At 40.5% G+C, this 24,766-nt stretch overlaps 1 protein-coding gene across 13 annotated transcripts in view; it reads right to left on the bottom strand.

Annotated features, from left to right (window-relative positions):
* The window catches only part of EHBP1 (EH domain binding protein 1), a 212,526-nt gene that overhangs the window by 162,129 nt on the left and 25,631 nt on the right, over positions 1–24,766 (bottom strand). For all 13 annotated transcript variants that reach the window (XM_042036615.1, XM_042036602.1, XM_042036604.1 and 10 more), the window contains exons 3-5: positions 21,430–21,487; positions 12,783–12,878; positions 3,825–3,878 (exon numbers count right to left, since the gene is read on the bottom strand). In XM_042036615.1, coding sequence (XP_041892549.1) covers positions 3,825–3,878; positions 12,783–12,878; positions 21,430–21,487 — 208 coding nt within the window. The remainder of the gene's footprint in view (positions 1–3,824; positions 3,879–12,782; positions 12,879–21,429; positions 21,488–24,766) is intronic.

Here is a 24,766-nt window from a genome sequence, read left to right as displayed (position 1 = left end):
GTTCATGTCAGGAATAACAGCAATTACTGTCAGAGGAATTTCCTGCTGGAAAGGGCTTGCTCACCACAGCCCTGAGCCCTGGGAATGACCTACAGACAAAAAAGAAACAAAGGCCCAGGTGGGAAGATGGAGAAGCCTACTATGAACTTTGGAATATATTACTGTGCCATTAGAGACACAAACATGGGCTCAAAAAATATTTTTGACAAAAAAAAAAAAAGTATTTTTGACAAAAAGCTGGAAAACTTGTTTCATAGTCTGTGCATTTTCAAGTTGGAAAACATTCCGTGGATCTTTCCGTTCCATTAAGAATGTAGGAAGTAACTGTCTACAAAACTGCCAGCAAACAAGTAAACATTATGGTTTGTCCTCAGTAGATGTTTTTATGTACTTTGAGCATGCTAGGAAGCAAAAGGACATTTTTCCATCGCTTCAGATACCTTTATTTGAGACAGAGTTCTTGTACACAGAGCCAGTGAAAGCTTTCACATCTTTGGACCAATTTAAACCTCTCTTCCCTCCTATCCCTTTCTCATTCCATTAGCTAAACAATTTGCAGAGACGAAGAAACACAGCCCAAACTTTGGGTCAGCTGAATGCTTCTCAGAGGTGTAAGTTGACTAAAACTGCCCTCCCCCCTGGCACCTCTGAGAGGACACTCAATGAGCTCAGTGAAAGGAACCACATGTGGAAACAGCATATATTCAAGTTACCCATAGAAACAATGAGAGAGAAAAATCACTTACTAAAGCAAGGGGCTTATAAAATGGAAGGCAACTAGCCCTTGTTCTCTAAATGGAATAGGAAAAATACACTAATACCAGTCCGTAAGATTTTGAAAGTCTATTACCACTCCACACATGGGCTAGTCTTACTCTCAGTTATGATTTCTTTCTCTCCTACTTGCAACAGCCAACCTGAACATCCAATGTTACTAGTCAGAAGAACATAAAAATCCCCAAGAGAATTCCAAGAACTGCCTCATGAAGTAAAAGCAGATAATCAATTACACAGAGTGTGGTCAAAGAGAGATGAAATTAGAGACAAGAAAGTTATCAGTAAATATACGAAGAACACAGCTGTGAAGGAGATAAAGACGTGGAAAAGGCTGATGGAAAATGAATACCAAGATTTAAATGGAAAGAAACTGCTCTATGATCAAACTATTTATGGATTATACATACAGTGGATGACAAAGTTCACCTACTAAAACACAAATACAGAGTGACTAGGGCAATAAAAATACAGCTAGAAAAAAAACCGAAAATAACCAAGGTAATGGACCATGAAGTAAGGTACATATACCCCAAACAAGAAAATAACCACAACAAACAAGTATTTTGTTTGATTTTCATTTACAGCATGGCTTTCTTGCACAAATTACCTCATCACTACTTAAGAATCCCTCTGAAAGGGCAGCATAAACTTGTTTGGAATTTGGTAGTATCTGCCAGCAGAGGCATCAAACTGCAGTTGAATCTCTCTTTTACCTGGTCTTTGCTCATTAATACTGAAGCATTACAAAATTATTTTCAAGATTGACTTTTAATACTAGTTAAAAAAAGAAACAAACTCAAAATTTTTAGCAGAATTCAGATAGCTTCACAATTCAAGCACATCCCTAAGCTCTTCAGACTTCAGTATTTTGTGTTATGAGTGCTGCTGACCAAAGAGGAAGTGAAACCCTGCAGCCTCTCAGGGCAGAGAACTTCCTCAGACAGAAAGGAAAAGGTCTCAAAGGACTGTAAATGCCCCTATGCTTCCCAAAGGTAACCTGGTCTTGTCAGGTTGATGATGAATACATTGTTGTAAAACCAGGCAAATCATACATTAGGCCCGAAGAGGGTAAATGCCTACAATTTAAGGAGTGAGGAGATCAACCTCCGGCCTCCCCAGCTCCCCTATTTCTAACAGGCAGGTGTTCCATGCTCTGGAATGTCAGCCAGCCATAGGATCATTTGTCCCTTGCTCGAACCGATGAACATGTTTTCATCCACCACTAAGTGGAGCTGTTACTCTGGGAAAAGAGTTTCTCCACCTCTTCCAGCATTAAAAAAAAAAAAAAAAAAAAAAGGGAGAAAGAGGTGATTGAAAGCAGCCAGTTTCACAGTTGCTTTAGCCCACAATAATTTTTGCAGCGTAACTATTTATTAAATTTATTATTCTGAGGATACTATTTCTATATCCTCCAAAGAATGAACATCTACCTACCAGTGACTATTTGGCAGTTCTTGTGAGATGAACTAACAGCACAACTGAGGTTGTAAAGAAGCTCCCACATAACAAGAAGATTGCCCTGCACAGCTCAGCGAAGGTGTGAGGCAGAGAGCAAGAACAGCAGATGCACTGCTGCCCCCTCTACATGGAATACACCAACACGTAAAAAAAGCAGGACACAAAGTCAGACCACATGCCCCATATAAAATCCTGAAAAAAATCATCTGCAATGTCATAGGAAATCCAGCTATACCCAGAGGGGCTGGCTGAGAAACACACTGACATTGTTTTATCCCAAGCTACTTGTAAAGTGACAATTGGGGATGGAGACTTTCCTGATTAAAATAAACTACATGAGAAAGAAAAGGAAACTCCAGGAAACAGTAACTAAACTGTGTTTTGTGTTAACAAGTGTTGTAAGTGAAAATAGAAACTTGACATTTAAAACAAAAGTAGAAATAAAGCACATTGCTTTCAGCCCTTTTAAATGTTAGCTTACTGGTAATAAGAATAAACCTTAGCTTTAGACATTCAAATCATTTTCCAATATTGACAAGAAAAAGCATTTTTAGGTACAAAAAGATACCATGCAAAATCCATTGCATCCCCACACTTCAGTGCTATGTGGTACTACTTGGTAGAAGAGCATTTTCTTTTTTAAAAGCAATATAAAAATTAAATCATATTACTGAGAAACAGTCCATAATGAAACCATATTAATGAGCAATAAACACTCTGTTTTGATACTTCAATCCTTTAAAATGTATTTCAAAACAAAGTTTCCTCTTCAAGAAAACCCCAGGTAAAGCAGCTTCTCCTTTTTTCGGCCCAGGCAGCCCCAGAGCGGAAGCTGCTCCCCAGCACAGAGAAGGGAAAGGAAAAAAGTACTTCATGAAGCACTTGCTCTATGCAATCTCAAGCATTTGCAGTTTGGCAGAGCCTGTTGTTTGTACAGCCCTCAGGAACTCAGCTCTCCATGAAGTTCTGGGAGCTCCTGACTTGGAGGAGTCAGAGATTCGCAGGAGCAGCTTTTGGGTTTTCACTCGGTGCACAGGACACGCAGAGGGCGAGACTGGATCCCAGGGAGCACCTCGTGACTCGCACTCCTCACTACGTGACCTCCTGCCCCATCCTGCCCCAAATTACCTATCAAAGGCAAGCAATGAAGCTCTGCTCATCCCTAAAGAGTGTCATTCAACCCCAGAAGGGTACAGTGCCATCTGGGAGGTACAGATGTCATAACCCAGCTCTGACTTGTTCCCTGCCCTGCTCATACACAAATAATGTGTCACAGCCCATAAAACAGTGAGTCATAACCCAACTCTAACTTGTTTACTCCATTGCTCACAGCAAACTAATGCAAGGCAGACTGATGCTTACAGGGAAGGAATCCAAGCAGTGTAGTATAGCACTCCCCTCTCCTGTATTTTAATGGTAACATAAAAATAGGTATTTTAATAAGCCCTCATTACTACAGAACTAGGATCTACTGTGATTCAGCTGCTCAAATTTTATTCAAGACTTTTTCAGCATCTGGATAACTTTTAATTTTTTTAAATGATTAAGTCTTATACATATAAAAAATCCATAAAAACATTCCATCTTACATTCTCTATGACAAACATCCATTCCTTGTCTTCAAACTCTTCAGCGTGGGGATCCTAGAAAAACAAACCAGAGAATTTGAGTCTAAAAATAATCCAGGATGCAAGAGATTGCAACACAGCCAAGATTTCCATATACTCCGAATTATTTTTACCCATAGAAGATGACAGATGGAAATATTTTAGCTAGGATATAGGCTTTATTGGATGTCCATTATATGATGAACAAGTTGAGGTAAAATTGCCAGTGAGGATTTAATAGAGACTCCTACAGACACAAACATGAGGTTGATGCTGATAAAGGCCTGTAATTGTTTCCTTTCATCCAGTGTGAAAAAGAAAGAAAAAAGATAAAAAGATAAATCTCTCTTTAATTCTTGAGTTCCACCTCCCAAATAAACACAACAAATCTAAATCTTGCAGATAACAGTGCAGGGAGTCCCTTGCTTTCAGCTGGAGTGAGAAGATGCACACCCCAACCTCCTTATGCCCAGACTCTATGAGCACAAGCAGAGATCCAGTCACAGTTTCAGCACAGCACCTCCTTCCACTGCAGATTTCTTAAATATTTATCCTGAGTTCACAACATTCCTATTGTATCACATGTGAGGATCAGAAAACATTTTAACTAACAGGAAGAAAAATAACAATGAAGTTCATATATTTGGCGCTTTCTTTTTAATTTAATGAGCTTTCAGTCTGCTGGAGTGGCCTGTATTGTTGTTGTCTGAAAGTAAAATAACAGTGGAGAAGACAGTAAGTCATTCCTCTCATGCCTCTATCAAGGATCCTACTTTAAACAAAATACTTCTTAAAAAAAAATATAATTAATCATCCAGTCCTGCTTCTGAACAACTGCAACAGAACTTCTACTCCTCTAGCAAATTAGATTCTCCACTAAGATAACAGGTCTTAAGTCTTTCTTTTGACTTCTGCTGTACCTCAATTCTATCCTACTATTTCTAGTTACAGGAAAACACTCAATTACTCCTTTGCCCCCCATGCTTGCATGCTATACGTACTTGCAGATAAATGTCACTTCCATATCATCAGCATTTCCCAACATCATATATGAGACCCCTCAGCATCAGCAGTTTTCTTGCTATTATTTGGCAACTGGTCCTGACACTACAGCAAGCATGGAATCATCTTGCTGCTCTAAATTAACAACACTCATCATGATATCTTGCTCCTACCTTATATCCATTAGTACCATCTTTCCTTTCTATCCAGAATGCTACAAGCCTCACATTTAATCCTCTTGACTCACCTTACCTTAGCCTTTGCTTTAACCCTTGTTTCACTTCAGTTTTGCTTTGAAGTCAGACAGTGGGGAGAGGTACTGTACCACTTTTTAACTAGTTCTCTTCGAATACACAAAATAAAATAATTTGTAAGTAACAGGCTTATAGTGCCAACAAACAGAGAAAACAATTTTTTTTTCATTATTTTTCCAGTACACAAAAAACTTGGGAAGTGTGCTCTTAAATAAACCTCCTCTTTGGATGAACTACAATAACACTTCAAGGAGGATATCATCCCATCTCCTCCTGCACATCCTTCCTCTAAATCCCAGCCAAGTGGGTTCCCTGTGCAGCTCCCCTGTAAAACACTTCCAGTGAAAGAATACAAGATGTTGCTAAAAACTTATGTCAAAACGGATGGTTCATTTTTATAGATGAATAAATCTTTTAAGAGTTTTTTTTAAAAAACAAAATAATTTAAATACTACAAATGAGTGTCAAAACATGCTGTACCAGTAAACATAAGGACAGAAGGGCAAGTAGATACATAAAGAATTATATTAAGGTATCTCCATGTTCCAATTAATGTCTTGTAAATACCAGATTATGTAATTATATCTCCATCACATTAATCAGGTTTGTGGAATTCTGCATTATGTAAGTAAAGTACACAATACCTGAGGGTTTGGTGTATACTAGATAAATTCTAAAGATGTAACTTTCTGTAATCCAGCTGTTAAATACTTAAAATTTTTAGGAGTTAACCTGAGGCAATTACCTTTCTGTTTAATTGCTTCCTTTGATACAGCATGAAATGACATAATGAGATTTAATGGGATCATTAACCACTTTATGTTTTAATAAGCTACTCCATAAGAAATGACTCAACTCTTAAATATTTCATCCTGCTCAATTTTTTTCCCCTTACTCCCCCAAAAGCTATTAGTACAAGTTTGCAGGCTGACCTAAAACTGCTTCTAAAGTCAGGGTCCAATATTTTATTATCCCATGTAACAAACAAAACATTCCTTGTTTTATTTGTGCGAGGCAATAATCTATAAAGACAAACCAGGCTCTCTGTCAGTGGCAATAAAACTAACTCACACCTCTGAGGGCTACAGAACCAGGTGCTCTGCTGAGTATTTCTGATCATCTGAAAGAGCAAAATAACACCATATAATGCAAAGACTTTGTAATGTTCAACATTTTAGCACACACTTGAAAGCAAGTTGTGAATACTTTAGGAAGATAAATGCAGTGTATGGCCCCAAAACAGCCCTTAAAAGCTTCAAGGACTTCTCTAATGAACAACCTTACCAAAGGTTCAGAGAGTAAGAAATATGCTGAGATATGGATACTTTGCATATGTGTAGGATATTTCAGATTTAAAGGTGAATCCAGATTTTTTTTTTTTTTTTAAAAAAGCCATGTTTCTTGTTAGCTTTAAAATGTTTCTAGAAACAGAAAACCCTGAAAAATTTTATATAGATAAGCCTCAGCATCTTCTCGCAACAGACACGTCAGTGGCTTCACTCTTCCATTAAAATGCTTTTATCAGAAGCCCCAGGAGCAGCATAGAGAGTCCTATTTCTAACTAACTTAGAACTCTGTTACGTGGTCATGTAAACAGATACTTGTATGATTACAGCCATAACACAGGTTCTATTGCAAACAACATGTCACACTTTGGGCTAACATTTCCACATGGGGTCTCCATAACAGGTGATGTTTCTATAAATCTGGCTAATCTTTCATCCTATTTTGGATTTGAAGAGAGTAAATACCAATTTAAAAAAGCCGCAACACCACATACTTCCCTCACTGGCTAATCCATATTCTCCATTCATTTCCCACATAAAACTCATGGGAGTTACCTAGCAAACTATTATTCGAGGACTATACAACTAATTATGCTTTCAGAAAAAAAAATGCCATTCCAAGGAAGAATAACTCCAGGAGTAATGGTCATAGCAGCCTTTGGAATGCTCACTGTACGAAAGCACTCTCTGGTAACAGGGCACACAAAACCTCGCCTCACCTGCAAGCCAGATACAAGATGGAAACACCTAAAGTCAAGAGTTTATAAACAGACCTCATTCCCATCCTCCTTCCTAAAAGCAAATGATAATGAAAATTACCTAAAAAGATCAAGGAACAAATTGCCTCACATCTCACTGTAATGTGAAGGGTGTTGGCAAGAGATACTTTTTTGATACTTCATATTTGCTTCACCAATACACTACAGATGCAGAACTACACTCTATCCAATACTCATGGTTTCACCATGAATTGAAAACCGTAAGCATTAGGACAAGTGGACTGAACAGCTTGTTGCTCCTCCTCATTTTACTACGTAAAAAAGGAATCGCCAGTTTTAATACCAAGACATGGGTCCCATTTTCCTGTCTCAGCCTGATGTTCCTTTCAGTATCCTCAACTAAATTTTAGAGCCTTTCTTCTCTACCCTTTTTTCCTCTCTTTTTTTTCTCTGGTAAGATGACCTTAGTGTTCAAAAGTAACACTCAGGTGAGAAGCAAATAGTAGGGAACTGTGCAAGAGACGGGACATCAGCTTTTCTCTGCAATCCCACCCTTCATCTTCTTTCTGTGACACCATTCTGCCCATCCACATGCCAACTACCCAAAAAGTCAACTCTTCTGAGCTTGGGAAGAGCAAAGGACATGTCAGTCACATTTTTCTGTTCTCTGCTGATCACTCCATCATGAACCCATTCTTGTCAAGGACTAGATCCTTTCTGCAGAGTATAAGGTGGTTTCAGAACACTGAAGAAAGGTAAACCTTCTCCAATAATTCAGGTTATACTCAGACTTATTTTTGTATCCCTTGTAACAGGAATGAAGGACATATCAGGAAACAAGGGACTGCTGCGTTTCCTAATCAGCAGCCAGAGTGGGTAGGGAAGATCTTGAGACTGTTAGTCCCTTCCTCCCTTCCTTCCCCATGCCTCCTCCCTAAGCGTTCCTGGTTTTTGAAGCTTGTCTTTCAATTAGATCACTTCATACCAGCCTTAATCTTCAGTCTTTCTTCTTGGGGAATAACTACTTAAGGACTGTCATATTGAATCACATCAGACGCTGACAGGGTGTGTGATCTCCCTCTACCAGTGACCTGCAGCAGATGCTCTGGGTACTCCAGCATCTGTCCTCAGCTTTTGTACTTGCCTGCTTGAAACTGCACAAGACTCAAAATTTGACCCAATTCTTGTTGCTTTCAATGCTGATTACAGAGGTCTGATTAGTCTAGAAAATCACATACAACTGTGATCAGCTTTAATTGGAGCTGCCTGAAAGCAGGGAGCTCTGAGCAGACCGGCAGAAATATCCCTGTGCATCACCACACCAAGCTCACACTTTCCTGTAAAGTGTCTGGGCTAGAAAGGTGAGAAGCACTGAATGTCCTTTTTTTTAAATTTTTTTTTTTCCCCACAATTAGTCCCCCACTAATCCTTTAGGTTTTTAACCATTTAATTTTTTGAAATGTGCTCACTTCCCTGAGTTTACGATTTTTATATCTGACACACAACACCTTGCCTATGGAACTGGTTTTCCCCCCTATGGAGTATTCTCCAAGAGTATCTGGTCAAGCCCCTGGTCCCTCCTAAACTGAAACAAGCATGTTCTGAACCTGAACTTGGTCTTTACTTATGAGAAATGGCTTTATGAAGAAGTTTTGGGCTGATTTGGGTTCTTTTTTTTCCTCCCCTGACATAATGCATTGGCTTTGTTGCAGTGCTCCTGCTACAGCATGGCCACTTACTACTCTGTAAAATCAAAGCACGATTGACTTGGGCTTTCAAGAAGAATGATAGGGATTTTTTCTGAGTGATATGTGGGGACAGGAATACTTTCAACCATACAAGTAACCCTTGATCATCTATTTCATTCTTATTTTACTCATAAACACCTTTTGTGTGCTTAGAAAGCTATGCTTTTAAAAATGTCTTTTTCAAACCTTGGAATTAAGAGTTGGTAATGGTCCCTGTTATTGCAGTGGTACATTGGTGTGATAAACCACGTACATTACTGACAAAACAAGTGTTTTGTGTAATCCAATGAAGCAAAGTCCACGTTTACTCCAGAAGAACAAACATTTTTGCTTGAGAAGTCACTTTGCTTTTAAGCTAGAAAATAATGATGTTGCAATTTAAATCCTCATTGTACAATTGATGTTCATTTAGCTTTACTAAAAGCATTGGGCTTGCTTGGCAGTGAAAATTTCTGGTTTACAATCTCCCTCAGCTGATAAAGATCTGTGTTTGTATATAAACTGACAGAAAAGAATACAAGTTTTCATATGTGGTAGTTAAACTTTGCTAAGGCAGGGACTCTAAAAAATTAACTTCGAGAGCACAATCATGGTAACAAAAAAAAAGAAGTGGGAATTCAGCCCTGGTTTTTCTGGTATTTGTGAATCTTTCAATGAAAGCACTACAAATTATGGATTTTAAATGCACAATAGGCTTATTGTTTCACAGTGTTTCCTTCTCCCCAGTTTGGTTGAAAAACCCAAGGCGTAACTAAACATCAGTGTGGAGCTCAGCAAAGGAAGAAGTTAAACTTTCAGAACAGATGGAACTTTTTATGTAATTAGCACCTCACGGGCAGGAGCTACAGCTAGTCAAGGGAAGCTGAATCAATATATCCATATGATGCTTTTCCCCACATGACTCCAGGGCATTGTAAAATTTTACCAGTAGCCCAGAATTAATTCAAACAAACAAACAAAAAAGCTCACATTTATTTGAAATTAAGGTTTTCCTAATGAAGGTTGTAATCTCTTCAGTACTTTGCTTGCGTAAGAATTACAAATATGTCGTTGTAAAGAAGCTAACACCCAAAGTAGGGCTGTGCAGATAATGCAGAATATCTCATCTGTTGACTGATCACAGGGACTTTGTTTAGCCAGCTCTCAAGCGTCCACCGCTGACTAGTGGAGAGGAGACTCTCAACATTCTCATCAGCACTTGAAACCTTGACTTATCTCCTAATCCTACCGGCAACACATTTCAACAGCCACTTACGAATGCACTGCCACTACCGTGTGAATCATTTCCCACAACACATAGCTGTCTGTCTGGAGCCCACTCCTTCCCTTCCCTGCACTGCCCTTCCCAACAGCACCACTGCACTCATTTGTTATCTGTGATTGCTACACAGCTCTGTCAGAGCAGCCAGCTCCCAGCTGTGGGCTCTGCCAGGGTGGACACAGAGGCAGCAGCTCCCTGAGCTTCTCAGGTGGTGGGGAAAGCGAACAACTCCTGTTTGTTAAATGAGGCCAGGCTGAGTGCACGTACTGCAAAGTGCCAAACCTTCAATAATCACCCTCCTTCGCAGGGGGGATTGGCTCCAAAAAGGATTTTTACAGAACTGCAAGATGAGCAGCTTCTTTTTCTGAGCTTTACTGTTTTCAGTCTTTTTGTCCCCTTTCTTCTAGAGGAAGGAACAATGTGAATACCCCACTTCCAAGTCAGCTCCCAGAACGGCGGCTGCAGTGTGCCATCGCATACTTCCCTTCCCACTGCTCCAGCGCTGCCCAGAGAATGTACCAGCTGAGTGACAAACAGCCAGTTCTTTTTGACTGCCTTCACCCAGAACCTACCAGCTATAGAAATGTGAGCTCTGTGGGTGCTGGGACATGTCCTGTGCTGCAGCTGAAGCACCACAGAGCCAACAAAGCCATCAGGGGACTGGGCACAGCCTGGACTGGGCTAACACCATCTTCTGCCTGCAGCCCCCTGCCCCTCACAGCTCACTCAGGCAGGATGCTGGTCTCACACAGGTATGGTGCTCCTGGGGCACCACACTGCTCGCTCAAAAAGCTGCTCTGTGCCACACTTGCATCCCCTTACAGAGAACAAAGGGTGTTTGGCCATGTACAGGCACTCTAGTTAGAAGAGCCAGAGGATCAATTAGAGCAGATTTTACAGTAAGAGCTGCCTGACAGTGTGATGATTCTCAATATCTTGATTATAAATCCAGTGCTCATTCCCCCAGAGACCAGTCGGTACCATTTACAGAAGGCACAGCTGCCGGGGTTATTCACGCCCCTACCTCTCCTCCCAGACCAATTCTTGTGACAGGCAGGCTCATTTTGGGGGGAGAGGAAGAAGTCCAGTGAACAGATCTGCCTGCAGAATTAGTGCTGGGTAAAATTAAGCTTTTGTAATACCTGACACTGGCTCCAGAGGCCCTTCTGTCCCTCACTAGATGGTCTACCCTCAGTCTTAGTTACACAACTAACAAGGCTGCTGTGCTGTTCTACATAACAGAACCCTGAAGCAGTGCAAGTGTAAATAAAAAAATGGGATGGCAAGAGAAGGCTGGAAGCCACCTTCACTACAAAGCTCCAGTACCACAGAGCTGCAGCCAAAAGAAACTTTGTTTCTCATTCTTCATGCAACATTGTAATCACAATCAAGATTTGTGTACATTTCTGCTTCACTTTAAATGTTGAAAATATCAAGCAACATTTACAGTGTTGCATAACCACATTCAGATTGTACAGACGTAGCATTGCCACATAATGCTGACACGTTTCTTAGTCCAAGTACAGGTCCTTGAAGCAAACAATTTTTGGTAGTGAACTTTTGAAGCTCAGTTGAAGACTATGTGTGAAGAAGAGAGACAAATTTATGATAGCATCACTGCAACCTGAAAAGTTTGTGTTCATCGGTAATCCCAAAGGCAGGAAGAAAAAAATAAAGGGGAAAAATAAAAGACAACCCCCTTATTTTAGGTTTAATGAACCAAGCAATAAATTCCCATTCTAAGGCTAATCAGAAGCCACATCCAAGCAGTTACTAAGGAGAGTCCCCAAGACAAAGAAATACAAATATTACTACTTAGAAAGAAGTATGTTACTGCTGCCTTAAGCTGCAAAGAGAGCAGTTAGAAAAAAGAACAGCCAGAATGTAGATGAAGGCACCAGAGTTAAGAACGAGGAAAAACTATGGAATGAAAATCGCAGAAATCTTCAGCCTCCTACACTGTTACACATGCAAAGCTGCACTGTTTATCTTTATGCAGAAAGGGCCTTGCCCAATGATATTTGGGAAATAAGTTCTAGCATAACTATCACTTCCTCCTCCTGCTTCACAGCCACACAAATAAACTTCTCTTTAAGTAGAACAAATGCAGTTAAAAAAAAAATCTCTGTAAAATCTTATCATTCTCTATAGTATTCAAATCCTCCACATCCACTCCTACAGCTGCAATCACATCAGAGCTGTGATGTTTGTGTAGCATTCTAAATAATGGGAAGTGAGGAGCTGGATTCTGTTGCAGCCAATAGTGTGCACTGCAACTGAACAAGGAAGTCTAGAAATGACTGTTACGACAACTTCTGCCTTCCAGTATTTAAAGAAAACCCACCAGGCTGTAACCCATGCCAAGTCCTTACACATGTACTAGGTGCACAGCTACACATGTGCAGAGACTGGGAGACTCTTTCCTCTGTGCCAATGCCCCAACACAATCAGCTCAATGGGTATTTCAGTGTGTTAACCACACAAGTCAGCTTTGGCAGGGAACAGACCATCCCTCTCCCCCAGATTTGAACTGAGGACATAAGGTTGTGCAGTTAACGATTTAAAACCAGCAAGATTAGACCTTGTGACTATAATCTGGCATTTCCAGATAGAATTTTTCATGTATTGTTTAGGAAATAGTAAAGATTATGCTTTAAAAAATAAACATACCTTGAAGAGAGTCACAGTAATTTCAACATTTTCAGGTACAGGCCACACCACCACCCCACGGTATGGGTTCTTGATGCCAGGCTGCCAGCTGTGTGCCTAAAGGAAGAAAAAAACCCAGTTGCTTAAAGCCATTATAAAAGTGCTGACTTGACTCCCAGAGGACCTAGGGCATGCAGGTAAAAGTAGCATATCACTGACTCCAAAAAGGTCACATTCTTCAACCCATGCCTCTACTGAACATTTCAAAGGACATAATTAAGAATGACAGTAAGGAAACTCAGACCACTAGGAGACTTTTCCATTGAACTAAAGCTGATCCTCACAAGGTCCTAAGCTCTGCTTTCTTATTACATAGCACAGGTCAGGATACTTAGAGCCTTGCAAAAATTAAGGCTGTAAGGTCAGGATTTCTGTAGCAAGCTGAGCTTTATTTTGTGTACAACACACAGCGCAGGTTTGATCACATTTACACCTAAATAGAGCAAGAAGTTTTACTTCAGGAAAGAAGAGTGGAAACAACAATTTAAAATGCTACTAAAACATTTAAGTTTATAAGAATTAATATACTGTGGTACCTACACCTAGACAAGGTAACAAAAAGCCCAACAGTTAAATAGGCTGAGAACTTGTCTACCTTTGAGCAGCAGTTTGGACTGGTGTATGGCCTGTATTTACATTTTAAGAGCTAGCCCTTAAAAAACACTGTGTGAGCATTTCTGCTCTGGTTTGGAGTAAGTATGCCTTTTTCCAAGCTCAGCCTGATCTATTTTGTGATGTTGTAAGACAAATGAAGGAAGGATGCTGCTGCAGAAGCAACAGCTACAGAGCCAGGGTGTTATTAGAAACCTGTGGAAGTTTTATCAGGAAAGACTGTACAATCTATTTACTGTTATCAGAAGCCAATTAACTTGGCTTTTTTCTTTTCTTAATTCTAGAGCATCACTCATTGCAATTTTATACTCCTTCCAACACTCAGAACTTCAGATTCAGGCTATTAGAACATATTTTTGCTTTAGTAAGGTTAGCAGGACTTGTGACTCAGGTTCTCAAGGCACCCTAGGGCAACCTGGGCAACTTTAAGGATGACTTTGCTGTACCAAAATTGGAAAAACAAAGCTGGAGAAGCAGTCCCATCTCTATAGAGGCAGCAGCTCTCTGCTGCCATGTACAGTAGGGAGTGCCAAACATTGCCAGCTCTCCTGTGGTTTTATCACAAATTTTTTAATCTTTGGTGCTCTGCTTGAAACTGCAGCTCCCAAAGATGCCTAATTAGATCACATTTTTCAGTGAGCGTCTATGCTTTGTGCTTGCAGAGTAGCAACTTGGAATTTTAAAGTAAGAGCAACTTGAAAGAACCCAATTTCTACTATTTTTACTCCACGAATTTCAGTCTAATCACATAATTCTAAAGAAGGCCTGGATGTATTTTCTGAATAACTGAGCAAACGACATCAAACAATACAAAGAAAACCTGTATGTTTTACAAGAAAAAGGTATTTTGTGAGCAGCAAAACACTCCACAGTAGATGTCATTACTACCACAGCCACTGGAGCTGCAGTTTGTGTGTCTCTGTCCCACAGAACCCGCAGCCCCCTGCATCACTCCCAGCTTGCCCACAGAGATCTTCAGCAGACACAAGGCAGTGATCCAGAGCCAGGCACAAGCTCATCTGCCATGTCCTCTGGTAGCATCTCATAACATAAATCACTTCTCCTCCATAGGGGCAGCCCATCCTCTTTCCAGGTACCAGTTTGCACAAAACTAATTGGAGCTCACAGTGTCTGAAACCTCCACCTTCCTGCTGGCTTTGGTCAATACAGACAATTATGCCAAACTTTTGCTGTCCCAGGTCCGGGCACTGCTCAGTTGAGGATCACTTGTTCCATCTATTAAACAAACCTAGAAAATGAGCATTCACTGGTGCAGTCAACGCTTCACTTCAAGCCCTTTATCAGCATTTCCTCCCACCAGGAAAGTCAGTGAGACACAATAAACACACAGGGATATATATGTTTTTCTGTCACTGAAAGCAGCAACCAGGAGACAAGCTCTAACTAATGAGCTTTTAAAGCAAAGCTGTTCTGTGATCATGAATGTTATTAAGTCCTCCTCTCACTTTGAAAAATAAACACTGTATCACACAAACAGCACGACAGAAAAAGATAACATCAAAAGGACTGTCTGGGTTGTTGGGAAGGAGAAAGGGAAAGGGGAAAGCAAAGCAGGAGAAACACAGGGAACCAGCAAATGACAGTAATTTAAAATTAAGATGCAGAGTGTTATACTAATGCAACATTGCTCATGCCAGGCACCTCTATGCTGCAGTTTCTCCAAGTTGCATCTGGCCTATATCAAAAAACCCTTTCAACTCCCAAATTATAAGCCTTGACTTGGAGCTGGATCAGGCCACCTCTGCAGGTGACAAAGACTTGCTGTCAGCCAAGGGGAGGTGCTGCACCTGCACAGTACATTTCCACCCTAATCCCCCCCAACTCCATTTTCCATTGGGTGGTTGTGCCTTTAGACCCACTTTTTCCTCATTTGCCACTGATCTTCACCAGCCATCTCCCATTGTCTTGGAGCAGCTAAGCAGAAGTGACTGCCAGCAGCAGGTGCCTCATCCACAGCCCTGCCCTTGCCCGACTTCTCTCCAAATCTCAGGGATGGGAGCCATGGTCTAGAAAGAGAAGCAGAAGGGCTCTGTTGCGTTTCAAAGCAAAAGGCAACTCTTCCCTTTTTCTGCCAGTAGAAAATGAGCGAAGACAACACAGCATGAAAGCTCTTTTAAATCAGGAGCTACAGGACGGGCTGCTGAAGTGCCCTATAAATAGAGTTGGGCTGTGAATGACATTGTCCAACCTACGGCATTGCTCTGGCACAAAACTGATGACTGGGAGACAAGGAAATCTCTTAAAGAATGGCCATGGAGATGAGCCTACAGATCTGCATGAGCACTTCAGGCTATCCAGTTTTGAGATTCCTTTTTCTCTTTAAAACAACAGCTCCAATCCAGGCAGCCAGCTTTGCAATCCACCACCTCTGATGTGAACACCACAGCTCTTTTGCTGTGCTTGAACTGGAAAGAGAGACTTGATGCTACATTATTTCAGGAACCTACCCTTTCAGACACCTCATCTCCTTTCTGCTTTCTTCACTACCACCTTGCCTCATCCTGCCTCTGTTGTGCAGGATAATTTCATGTTACTTTTCTGTAAGATCCTAGAGCTGACCATAATATTTTGAGCCTGCTGCAAATTATGGAACAGTTTATATTTATGAATAAAAAATATGTTCTTATTGCCAAGCTGTCAATATTGGGTTTTAAAAGCAAAACTCATCAGAAACAGACCTATGATTATTCCTCACCTGCAGCCACAAAAGTGGCTTTATTGTGAGCCAGAAAACTGCTGATTTTCTGTTCCTTATAAAATTTTTGCCAGCTGCCAGTGATCAGGCCAGCTCTGCTACTTGTCTGTGTGACAGGCTGTTAAGGACACAAGAAGCAAGCAGGAGCTCAACTGGCTCCAGTAGTGCTTAGGGCAGCTCAGCTTGTAAGAATAATTCCTCTTCTCAGTGTTATCCAGGCAAAACATTTAGACAGAAAAGGAAAAACACCAACCAAACTCATAAGGAAGAGCTGACATTAAGCAGCCAGATCCTTCATCTGGTGCCTCCATGCCAGCAGTGAGGCACAAGGATTTGCTCCGTGAGATGTGTCCCACTGAAGCCATTCACCATCCAGGACAGCCAGAGTTGTATATGGCTGTTAATGGACCTACTGGAAAAAGAATGGACTGGGAAAAGCTGCCAATTCCCTCACACCAGAGGAAACCAGCAGTTTGTGAATGGCTTCTCCTTTTTCTTCTGTACCACAGTTCAGTGTCACAAAGGGAGACAAATTAAGGACCATACTCCAGACTACAGCTTGCATGCCCCCCATGATCATCTTGAAATCACTGTGCTTGGCCCACCCGTTGAAGAGGCTGGGCACCAGAACAACACTCCAGTCACACTCCTGCCCTGGGATGCAGTCCAAAAAACCCAACACGTGCCAAAGAAGGAAGTTCAAAGGCCTGGAAACTCCAGGCAGCCTTTGATCACATTGCTGTCAGTGCCCCTTTAGAGCAGACAAGGAAACCAGCAGATTCCCACAGGTCTTCCCATGAATGTTTTCAATTCATGGGATTGCACATGTGTTACAACTGCCATTACGAGTAACTGTATTACTGCTAAAAAGCTACAGAAAGACTGCTAAGCTTGGGAAATGAGCAAAACCTCATCTCCACCACAGGTCCTGTAGCACTGGGCTGCCCCTTCAAGCTTAATTTCACACACACACATTCATGACATATTCCTTAAATACATGATTCAAGCTATTTCGTTCACCAAATCTTGCCTTATTCACTGTCCACAACAGGTGATGGTCAGATAAAGAGCCTCTTCCCCTTCTCGAATCAGTTTCCAACACCATCTATAGGGTTTCTTATTAGAAAAAAACCAACCAAACAAACAAAAAATCAAAACCCAGACAAACAAAAAAACCTGAATGCAGAGTTATTTTTCTCATCATTTTGTGGGGCAGCCATCACTGCACCTCAGAATGTCACCACAAGTCAACTTTATGGAACTCCTGTAAAAAAGAAGGGTTTTAATGACCCCCCAATTTACAATCAGGGATTACAATCACAGTACGATTTTGTAACTTTACTAGAAAGCTGAGAAGCCCCAGGAGTGGCATTATTGAACTGTGTTGGTCCCAGACAGTCACCAACACATCAGGGTTACAGCATGCCTTTGGAACTCCAGCCCGGCAGGGACAGGCAGGGCTGGCAGTGGGCAATAAAGTAGCCAGAAAAGGCAACAGATTGCCAAGGACAGCAAAACAGGTGACCCAACTGCTGCTTTATTGATGGCAGAACCTTGAAAAAATGCTGGCCAGGCTGCTGTTGTGTACAAGGGCTTCTTCTTGCTCCCTGCCCCTTTGCCTCTCTTGGGTCCTACTAGTCACTGCTCAAGTTCTTTCCCTGTTCTCAGCATTGTTCCTTCTCCTTTGTGCTTGAACAGTTTTTGATAAACCTGCAAGAGAAGTGCTGAAATCACAGGCAAGGCACCTTCTTTCAGCTTTGATACAAAAAGAATCTTTGAAGAATAATTCTGTCAGGCTCTCAGAAGCAAGTGCAAATTTGATTCTTCAGAAGTGTATAATTCAACTATAAGCCCCTATTTGTTCACAGGAATAGTAGAAAGTACCTCCTTGACATCATGGAAACATCTATTTTCAAACTGAAATTTCTTAGTTCAAAGCCTGGAAATTTGAGAGCATCCCAGTGAAATGAAGGCAAATGTATTTTCAACACGTTTTTCCCTTGCTCTACACTAGAACAAAGACATTCCTTCCACCACTCAAAAAAAAAAAAAAAAAAAAGAAAAAGACAGGTCCAAAAGCCCAGGGCCTGAAAACCTGGGCAGACAACTTGCCAGTGTGCCAGGGTACTGAAGAAGAAGAGTTAAACAAGTCCACTGCTACAAGCTGCACCTTCTATAAACTACGGATGCTGAACAGCATCTAAATAAAGCTTGAAGAGTCTACCTGATTTTGCAAACAGACAACATTTGCACCAGCGGACAGGTGACTCCCACCTTCCCCAAGCTGAAAGTTCACTTTGGTTCTAGGACTGCACAGTAATTCTGCCAAGTACAGCAAAACTGCAAATCATCATTTTATGTAAACTCCTGGCACACACAATGGAGATGCCCAACCACACAGAGCCATCTTGTCCTGACACACCTCATGAAATACACTGAAATTAGACTTGCCCGTGGAGAGCAGGTCCCAAAATAGAACTGTAAGTAACTTAAATCTGCATTAAGGTCAGTAACTGCTGGATATATTTATGGTCCTGTATCCATCCACCCATCAGACTGCTATTTACATGCTCTTTCAAATGAGTATTTGCTTTTTATTTGCAACACTTTGAGACTTACTGTAATTTAAGACATCTACAGCTCCTATTCTGTGTTTCCCACAGTAACAAGTAAAATATTCAGACTCTTGCACATGATGTCTCTCATTATTTCTTTTAATAAAGGGACTGCTGTAGTTTACTTGGAAAGAGAGTATGTGGGCCAGGAGGCGTATCAAAATCATGGAAACCCACAAAAACAAGGGCATCAAAGGACATCAAGAACTCAGCTTTCAGCTCAATGGCATCTTAAGATTATATCAGTTAGAGCAGGCATCCCAGTGTACATCCACACCTCCATCTTCCAGCTGCATGACATTTTTGCTTAATACATCTCTTGTACTTTCCCAGTACAAAAGAGACACAGAACTACTGGACAGTATCCAAAGGGCCATGTTTGTGAGTTTGTGAACTATCTGCTGGTGATATCCCTCATTAACCCTAATGATCTGAAAAGTTCAGAAAACATAACCTCCAAAAAAGTCTTCACAACATCTTTACAGTAAGTTAAAACCTCATCCCTCCCTTCCTCCCTCTCAAGAAGCTGAAGAACATAGACAATTATTAATGCTTTGTACTCACTGAACCCAGTGTCCATCAAAAATAAAATAAGAGGAAATATTCATTTGACTTGCTTCCAATAAAGCAATTAGATGAAACAAGTATGTTGAATAAAGTATTTTACTGGCAGGATGACTAAGAGATCAAGCACATCTATTGATCTACAGTTTTTGACCCAAACAGCTCAAGTCATATCAACTACCTAAGCTTTAAAATTAACTCTATGCTCTGCCCAGATTTTAGGGCCACTCAGCCTCTTTCAAAGTACCTTTGTGGGATCTTACTAAACATGATTAAGTCAGCCAAAGACTTTTCTGAGTCTCAGGTTTAAATCTGCCAGTTTATCCAAGAGTTGCTTCTACTGACTGGTGACCAAAAGTGAGGACATATCCCAGAACTCTATGGCCCAGCTGAAAAAAACTTCAAGCCCAAAAGGCTGAGCCAATGCCGGAAAACCCTGTTGTCTCAGGGATATGCTGGATTCATCGGATCCTATAAAATGACAGGCAGAAACCCATCATTTCACAAAGCCCTGCTGGACTTTTGTTAGGGCTTCTGTTTCTGAACATATTCTGAACCCCAACAAAGCAGTCATTTATGGACAAATACCTTTTTTTTCACCAAGCTTTTCAAGGTTACAACACTTGTGTAAGCACTGCACTTACTGTTTGATACAATGTTTCTCTCTCTGTGCAACAGAAATTAAATGAAATTAATATAGAGAAGTTATAGGGTGAGCCATATCAGACACCAGTTACTGACATCAGCAGTTACTGCCTGGATACACCCCGTGCTATAAATTCAAAGGGACTTGAGCCAGTTGATCCTTCAGTGAAACAGGAATAGTCTGACTGGCTTTGCTGAAGAGTATGGAACATGGAACAGGAACAGGTACCAGACTGAGTTCACACCCTTGTTTACTCATCAGGTAGCACCTTTGGGTTTTCATAACCTGAAGCAGAATTCTGGATGCACAACACTTAGTTGTGCAGTCAGGAACCAGTCTTTATCTGAAACAGCTTAGAATAGCTTATACCTCAAGTTAAAAGACAAAATACAACAAACACGCATGACAATCAGAAAAGGAAGTCAGAAAAAGACGAGTACCAGAAAAACATAAACCCAAAGTATCTCCTGAGCAGGGCAGTAAACTGTGTATCACATTTTCTAAATATTTAAGTTCTTCAACATAATTATTTCAAGATGTCTTCTCTATCATGGATACCCTCTCTCCACTATCACAGAGTTCTTTGAAACATCATTTTGTGTTACACCAATGCACACACAAAAAAAAAAAAAAGAAGCTTAGACCATCTCTTTTTTAAACTGAAGTGTCAAAGAATTATTGTAACTTCCAAAATTTCTTCTCTGACAAGATCATTTGTCATAAACCCAAACGGGCTAAGAGGCCACAGCATGGGGAAAGGGAATGAGCAAGACTAAATCATCTCGAAGAGGAGATGCTCCTGGGAAGGGAGGAAAAGAGCATGCACTCCTGCTCCCATGCAAGACAAACTTTATCAATGTCCAGAAACTGGATAGACTTCACTCAGAGCTTCCCATTCCTCAGGCTACCAAGCTATTAGTCAGGAAACACAAATTCACAGGTTTGCCCACAGTGTTTGTAGAAGTAAAATGTAAAAATTCACTTCAAAGATACACTGCTGGGCTGAAAGACCCTGCTTTTATTCTTTTTTATTTGTAGCATTTCAAGTTGTGAAATAGCCTCTTATTCAGGCTTCATCAGCCTATTGATGGGATGTCAGATTCTTCATTACTTTTTTTCTAATTAACTACTTTTAAAATAACTTCTAATAAAGAAATGAATTCTCCTTTCTAATTAGGTCTAGCAAGTAGTAACTGAATTGAACTCACAGTGATACAGTTCTGCTAAACAAATAACCAAAGCTGAAATCAGAGTTAAGAGCTCCCATAAATTAGCACTGACATCAACAGCAGTTTATTCTGAACTTTATGGATAAACTGAGTTAAAAAGAAAAGTCAACAACTAAAATATTTCTCATTTATTTATTTGGCTGCTCCCCACATTCAAAAAAACAGTCCTTCAAACCACTGACGCTGCTTGTCACTGAAGGTGGGACTTATTAATGAATCAACTAACCTTAGAGGATTTTCTTCTGCTTCTTCTTGTCCAAACCACCACTAGTTTATCTGGCTGCCTGTTGAAGATAAGGAAGAAACAGCTTAATATACAACAAGATCAATATGTAAACAGTTTATATTAAAACTCATGCAACACATAATTACATCCTTAGTGGATAACATGCTCCCTTAAAAATAGCTCATCCAAAAACCTCTCTCAGCATCAGTCATTTAACAGGAAAAATAACGTGTATTTACAGAGAAAGGTCCTCCAGTCCGTACAGTAATGTCATCATTGTCCTCCTGCTCTCTGTGCCTGTGGACATTTCCCCACAGCCAGCAGCACATCTGAGCAGAAACTCTTCCGTGGGGCAGAGAACAGGATCCAGACTCTAAAAAGACACCTTGGAAACACTCCAGTACCCAAAATAAACATCAATGCAAATTCTAGCTTCAATTTCTATGCAGACATATTGAAAAGTTACTGCTAAGTAGCAAAGAAAGCAGGTAATTTCACTTTTTCTTACACAAAGGATTATTTTCTACTTGAATAACTCAAAGAACAGGAGAATCAAGTTCTGTGTTACTCCTCAAAAACTCCTTGGATGACTAGACAGGTAAGTCAGCACTTCCTCACCTTATACTCCAAAGGACAAACATACTGAAAATCAGTGTGGTTTCCCAAGCAATTGTTTATTTAGTACAAATTATTTTCTCTTTAAATTTCTTAGGAGTTATTTCTTGGTTAATCGTTTACCCTTATTATACCTACCTTATTAGTTTTGCAGTTGTGTCTGAGTGATTTTTGATACTGACTTAACTTCCAGACTTCCCTCCCGCCCCCCATGATACACTTTCCGCTGTATGATGACCACACTTCTGGTCCCACTTCCAGACCTATAAGCCTCTTGTGCAGACTCCTGACTCCATTCCAGCTTTGTTTTCTGGCTGATGACCTGAATTCCATCATGAAGCCCAGCTGCAAATCCACCCACAAATGATTTTCAATGGAGTTCACATCTCCACTTAAAAGTACTAAACCTCCATGCAACTCTGCTGGGAAAAAAATTGCTACTCAGATTTTTGACACACCAGTGCAAGAATCCGTGCATTCCTAAAGCCAACAGCAAAACAAATCATAGTGGGAAAAATGGGTCTAACTAAGACAAAGTCAAGATACAATACATTCAAATCATGATTAAAAGATGCACCCAAGATCCCCCACACAAATATCCTGAGTAAAGGCAGTGTTCCCACTGCTATCCTGCCTGGCATTTTATGACAGTGAGGTGAGACTACCTACTTAATAACTGACTTTTCAAATGAAACCCCAACTGGTTTAATAACCATTTTAGGCACCGAAGTGCTGGCCATATTTCCTTTCATACATACTTTTCCATTGAGCTGTTGATCATTTCTGCCCATTACAATAAAAACAATACCTCACCCATGATTCACATTTAAACCCCACCAGAACTAAAGCTCTCCCAAAAAAAAACTGGGCTAAAGGCAGATCCTGCAAATGAAATGAGGACACAAGCTTTTTTTTTTTTTTTTCCCCTGATAAATTGAAAGTGAAATAATCTGCTGTGTTTTGAACTGTAAATTCACTCTTGTGGCTTGCTTGGGTGACTTAAAATTGCAGGCTGACTCTGCTTGCAGCTTCTGCAAAATCTTGCTTGGTAATGAGGTCATCCTCTTGTACTTCAGAACTCTTTGCTACTTGGTGTTGGGTTCTCATCCTTGGCTTACACCCACACCAGCCCATTCACTTTGATGGGAACTGTATTTGTGCCACCAGGAAAAAACAACACACCCCCAAAGCAGAGCAATCCAAACCCAAGCCAGCAACATTTCCCAGTTCTGAAGAACTCCCTCTGCCAGGAACATAAAGAAATGCACCAACATGAAGAAGCAAATTAAAGTTTTAATTCAGACTGAGAGGACCAAGCTATGCTGATGGGAGAGCAGGACCAGCATTTGCTCCCCTCACTTCTCTCACCAGTATATTTATTTTAGTAAGTACTGAGCAGAATTTTCTCCTTCAGCTTCAAGTATGAGAGAAATTCACATCCAGAGGTACTTTACCAAAACAAAAAACAAGGAAGATCATCACAATATGGAGACAGAAAATTTAGCAAAATAGAATGGGAAGACAAGGCAAGAAAATACCCCAAAGGATGGGTGTCCCCACTCTATATACCACATGCTTCACTGAAACCACAGAAGAAAGCGCAGCAGCTTTTCGAAGGGATTTTCTTCAAGAAAGTCACAAATACAAAAATTCTAAAATATCTTCATAGAATTGCTTGACTAACAAAACCAAGAGCAACCTTTCCTTCCACAATCTGTTCATTGCTCTCCTATGCCAATATACTTTTAGAAGAAAAAGCCCAGCTCATATTTTAATCAGCAAATTTGCATTCAAGGTTATTAATGATGTCTCAGTGCTAGGAAATGGCCAATATCACATAATGCATGTTGCTCACTGAAAGCATTAGGTAGTGTTTCCTACTTCAGACTTCTCCCCTCCTTTAATATCATAAACCTCAGCTGCTCATTAGTCAATAATCAAAGCAAATAAAATCACCTCTGAAGAATTAGGCTGGAGACCAGTTTTAGTATCCTTTATACTTTTACTTATTAAACTTGGATATCATTCCAAATACAAAATCCACAATGATGCAAGCTGAACAAATGCTAATAGTTAGCAATTAAAAAAAAAATTAAAATTCAATTTCCTGTGCTGCATAAACGACATTTCTCATTTCTTTTAGTCAGTCACTTATTCAGCAAAGCCAGTATGCCTAAAGCAAGGAATAACATACTGCTAACTTCAAGACAATGGATTTGGAGCAGGGGAAAAGAACTGGGTTTTAGCTGGACACTACATTTCCCCACTACGTAATTGCATCAATCTATCAGTTCAACACCACTGACCTTTCAGCAGGAGTATTTAATACTGTACTGGAACCTACCACGATTGCCTTGGCAGTGCTGTGCATTTCCCACCAGGGCAGCACTGCCAAAGCAGCAGCACTTCCCTGGGAGGGGGAGCCAATGGAAGCCATCAGCACTGGGACATCAGGCACTGCCACTGGGAAGAGCATGGATCCAGTGGCAAGGATTGAAGGATCTAGCTTGGATCCAAAAGACCACATTTTATAAAACTTACCATTAACCTGTATCTGGTATTCACTCATTATTGTGTGGTTCACTAGAAACTATTCCTGAAGAAAGGCGATTCATAGTAGTAAACTTATTTTATTATTTACAAGTGAAACTTAGCAAAGAAGCAGGGAAGATCATGATTTCAAAGTTTGTGGCTCAGAAAAAGAGATTCATCTCTGCCCTGC

The sequence above is a fragment of the Corvus kubaryi genome, unplaced genomic scaffold (assembly GCF_017639235.1).
Source record: "Corvus kubaryi isolate FWS band 111438036 unplaced genomic scaffold, C.kubaryi_AGA036_p1.0 37386, whole genome shotgun sequence".
In the NCBI taxonomy this organism is placed as follows: Eukaryota; Metazoa; Chordata; class Aves; order Passeriformes; family Corvidae; genus Corvus; species Corvus kubaryi.
The sequence above is the reverse complement of the archived record's forward strand: the minus strand, read 5'-3'. Positions and strand labels throughout refer to the sequence as shown.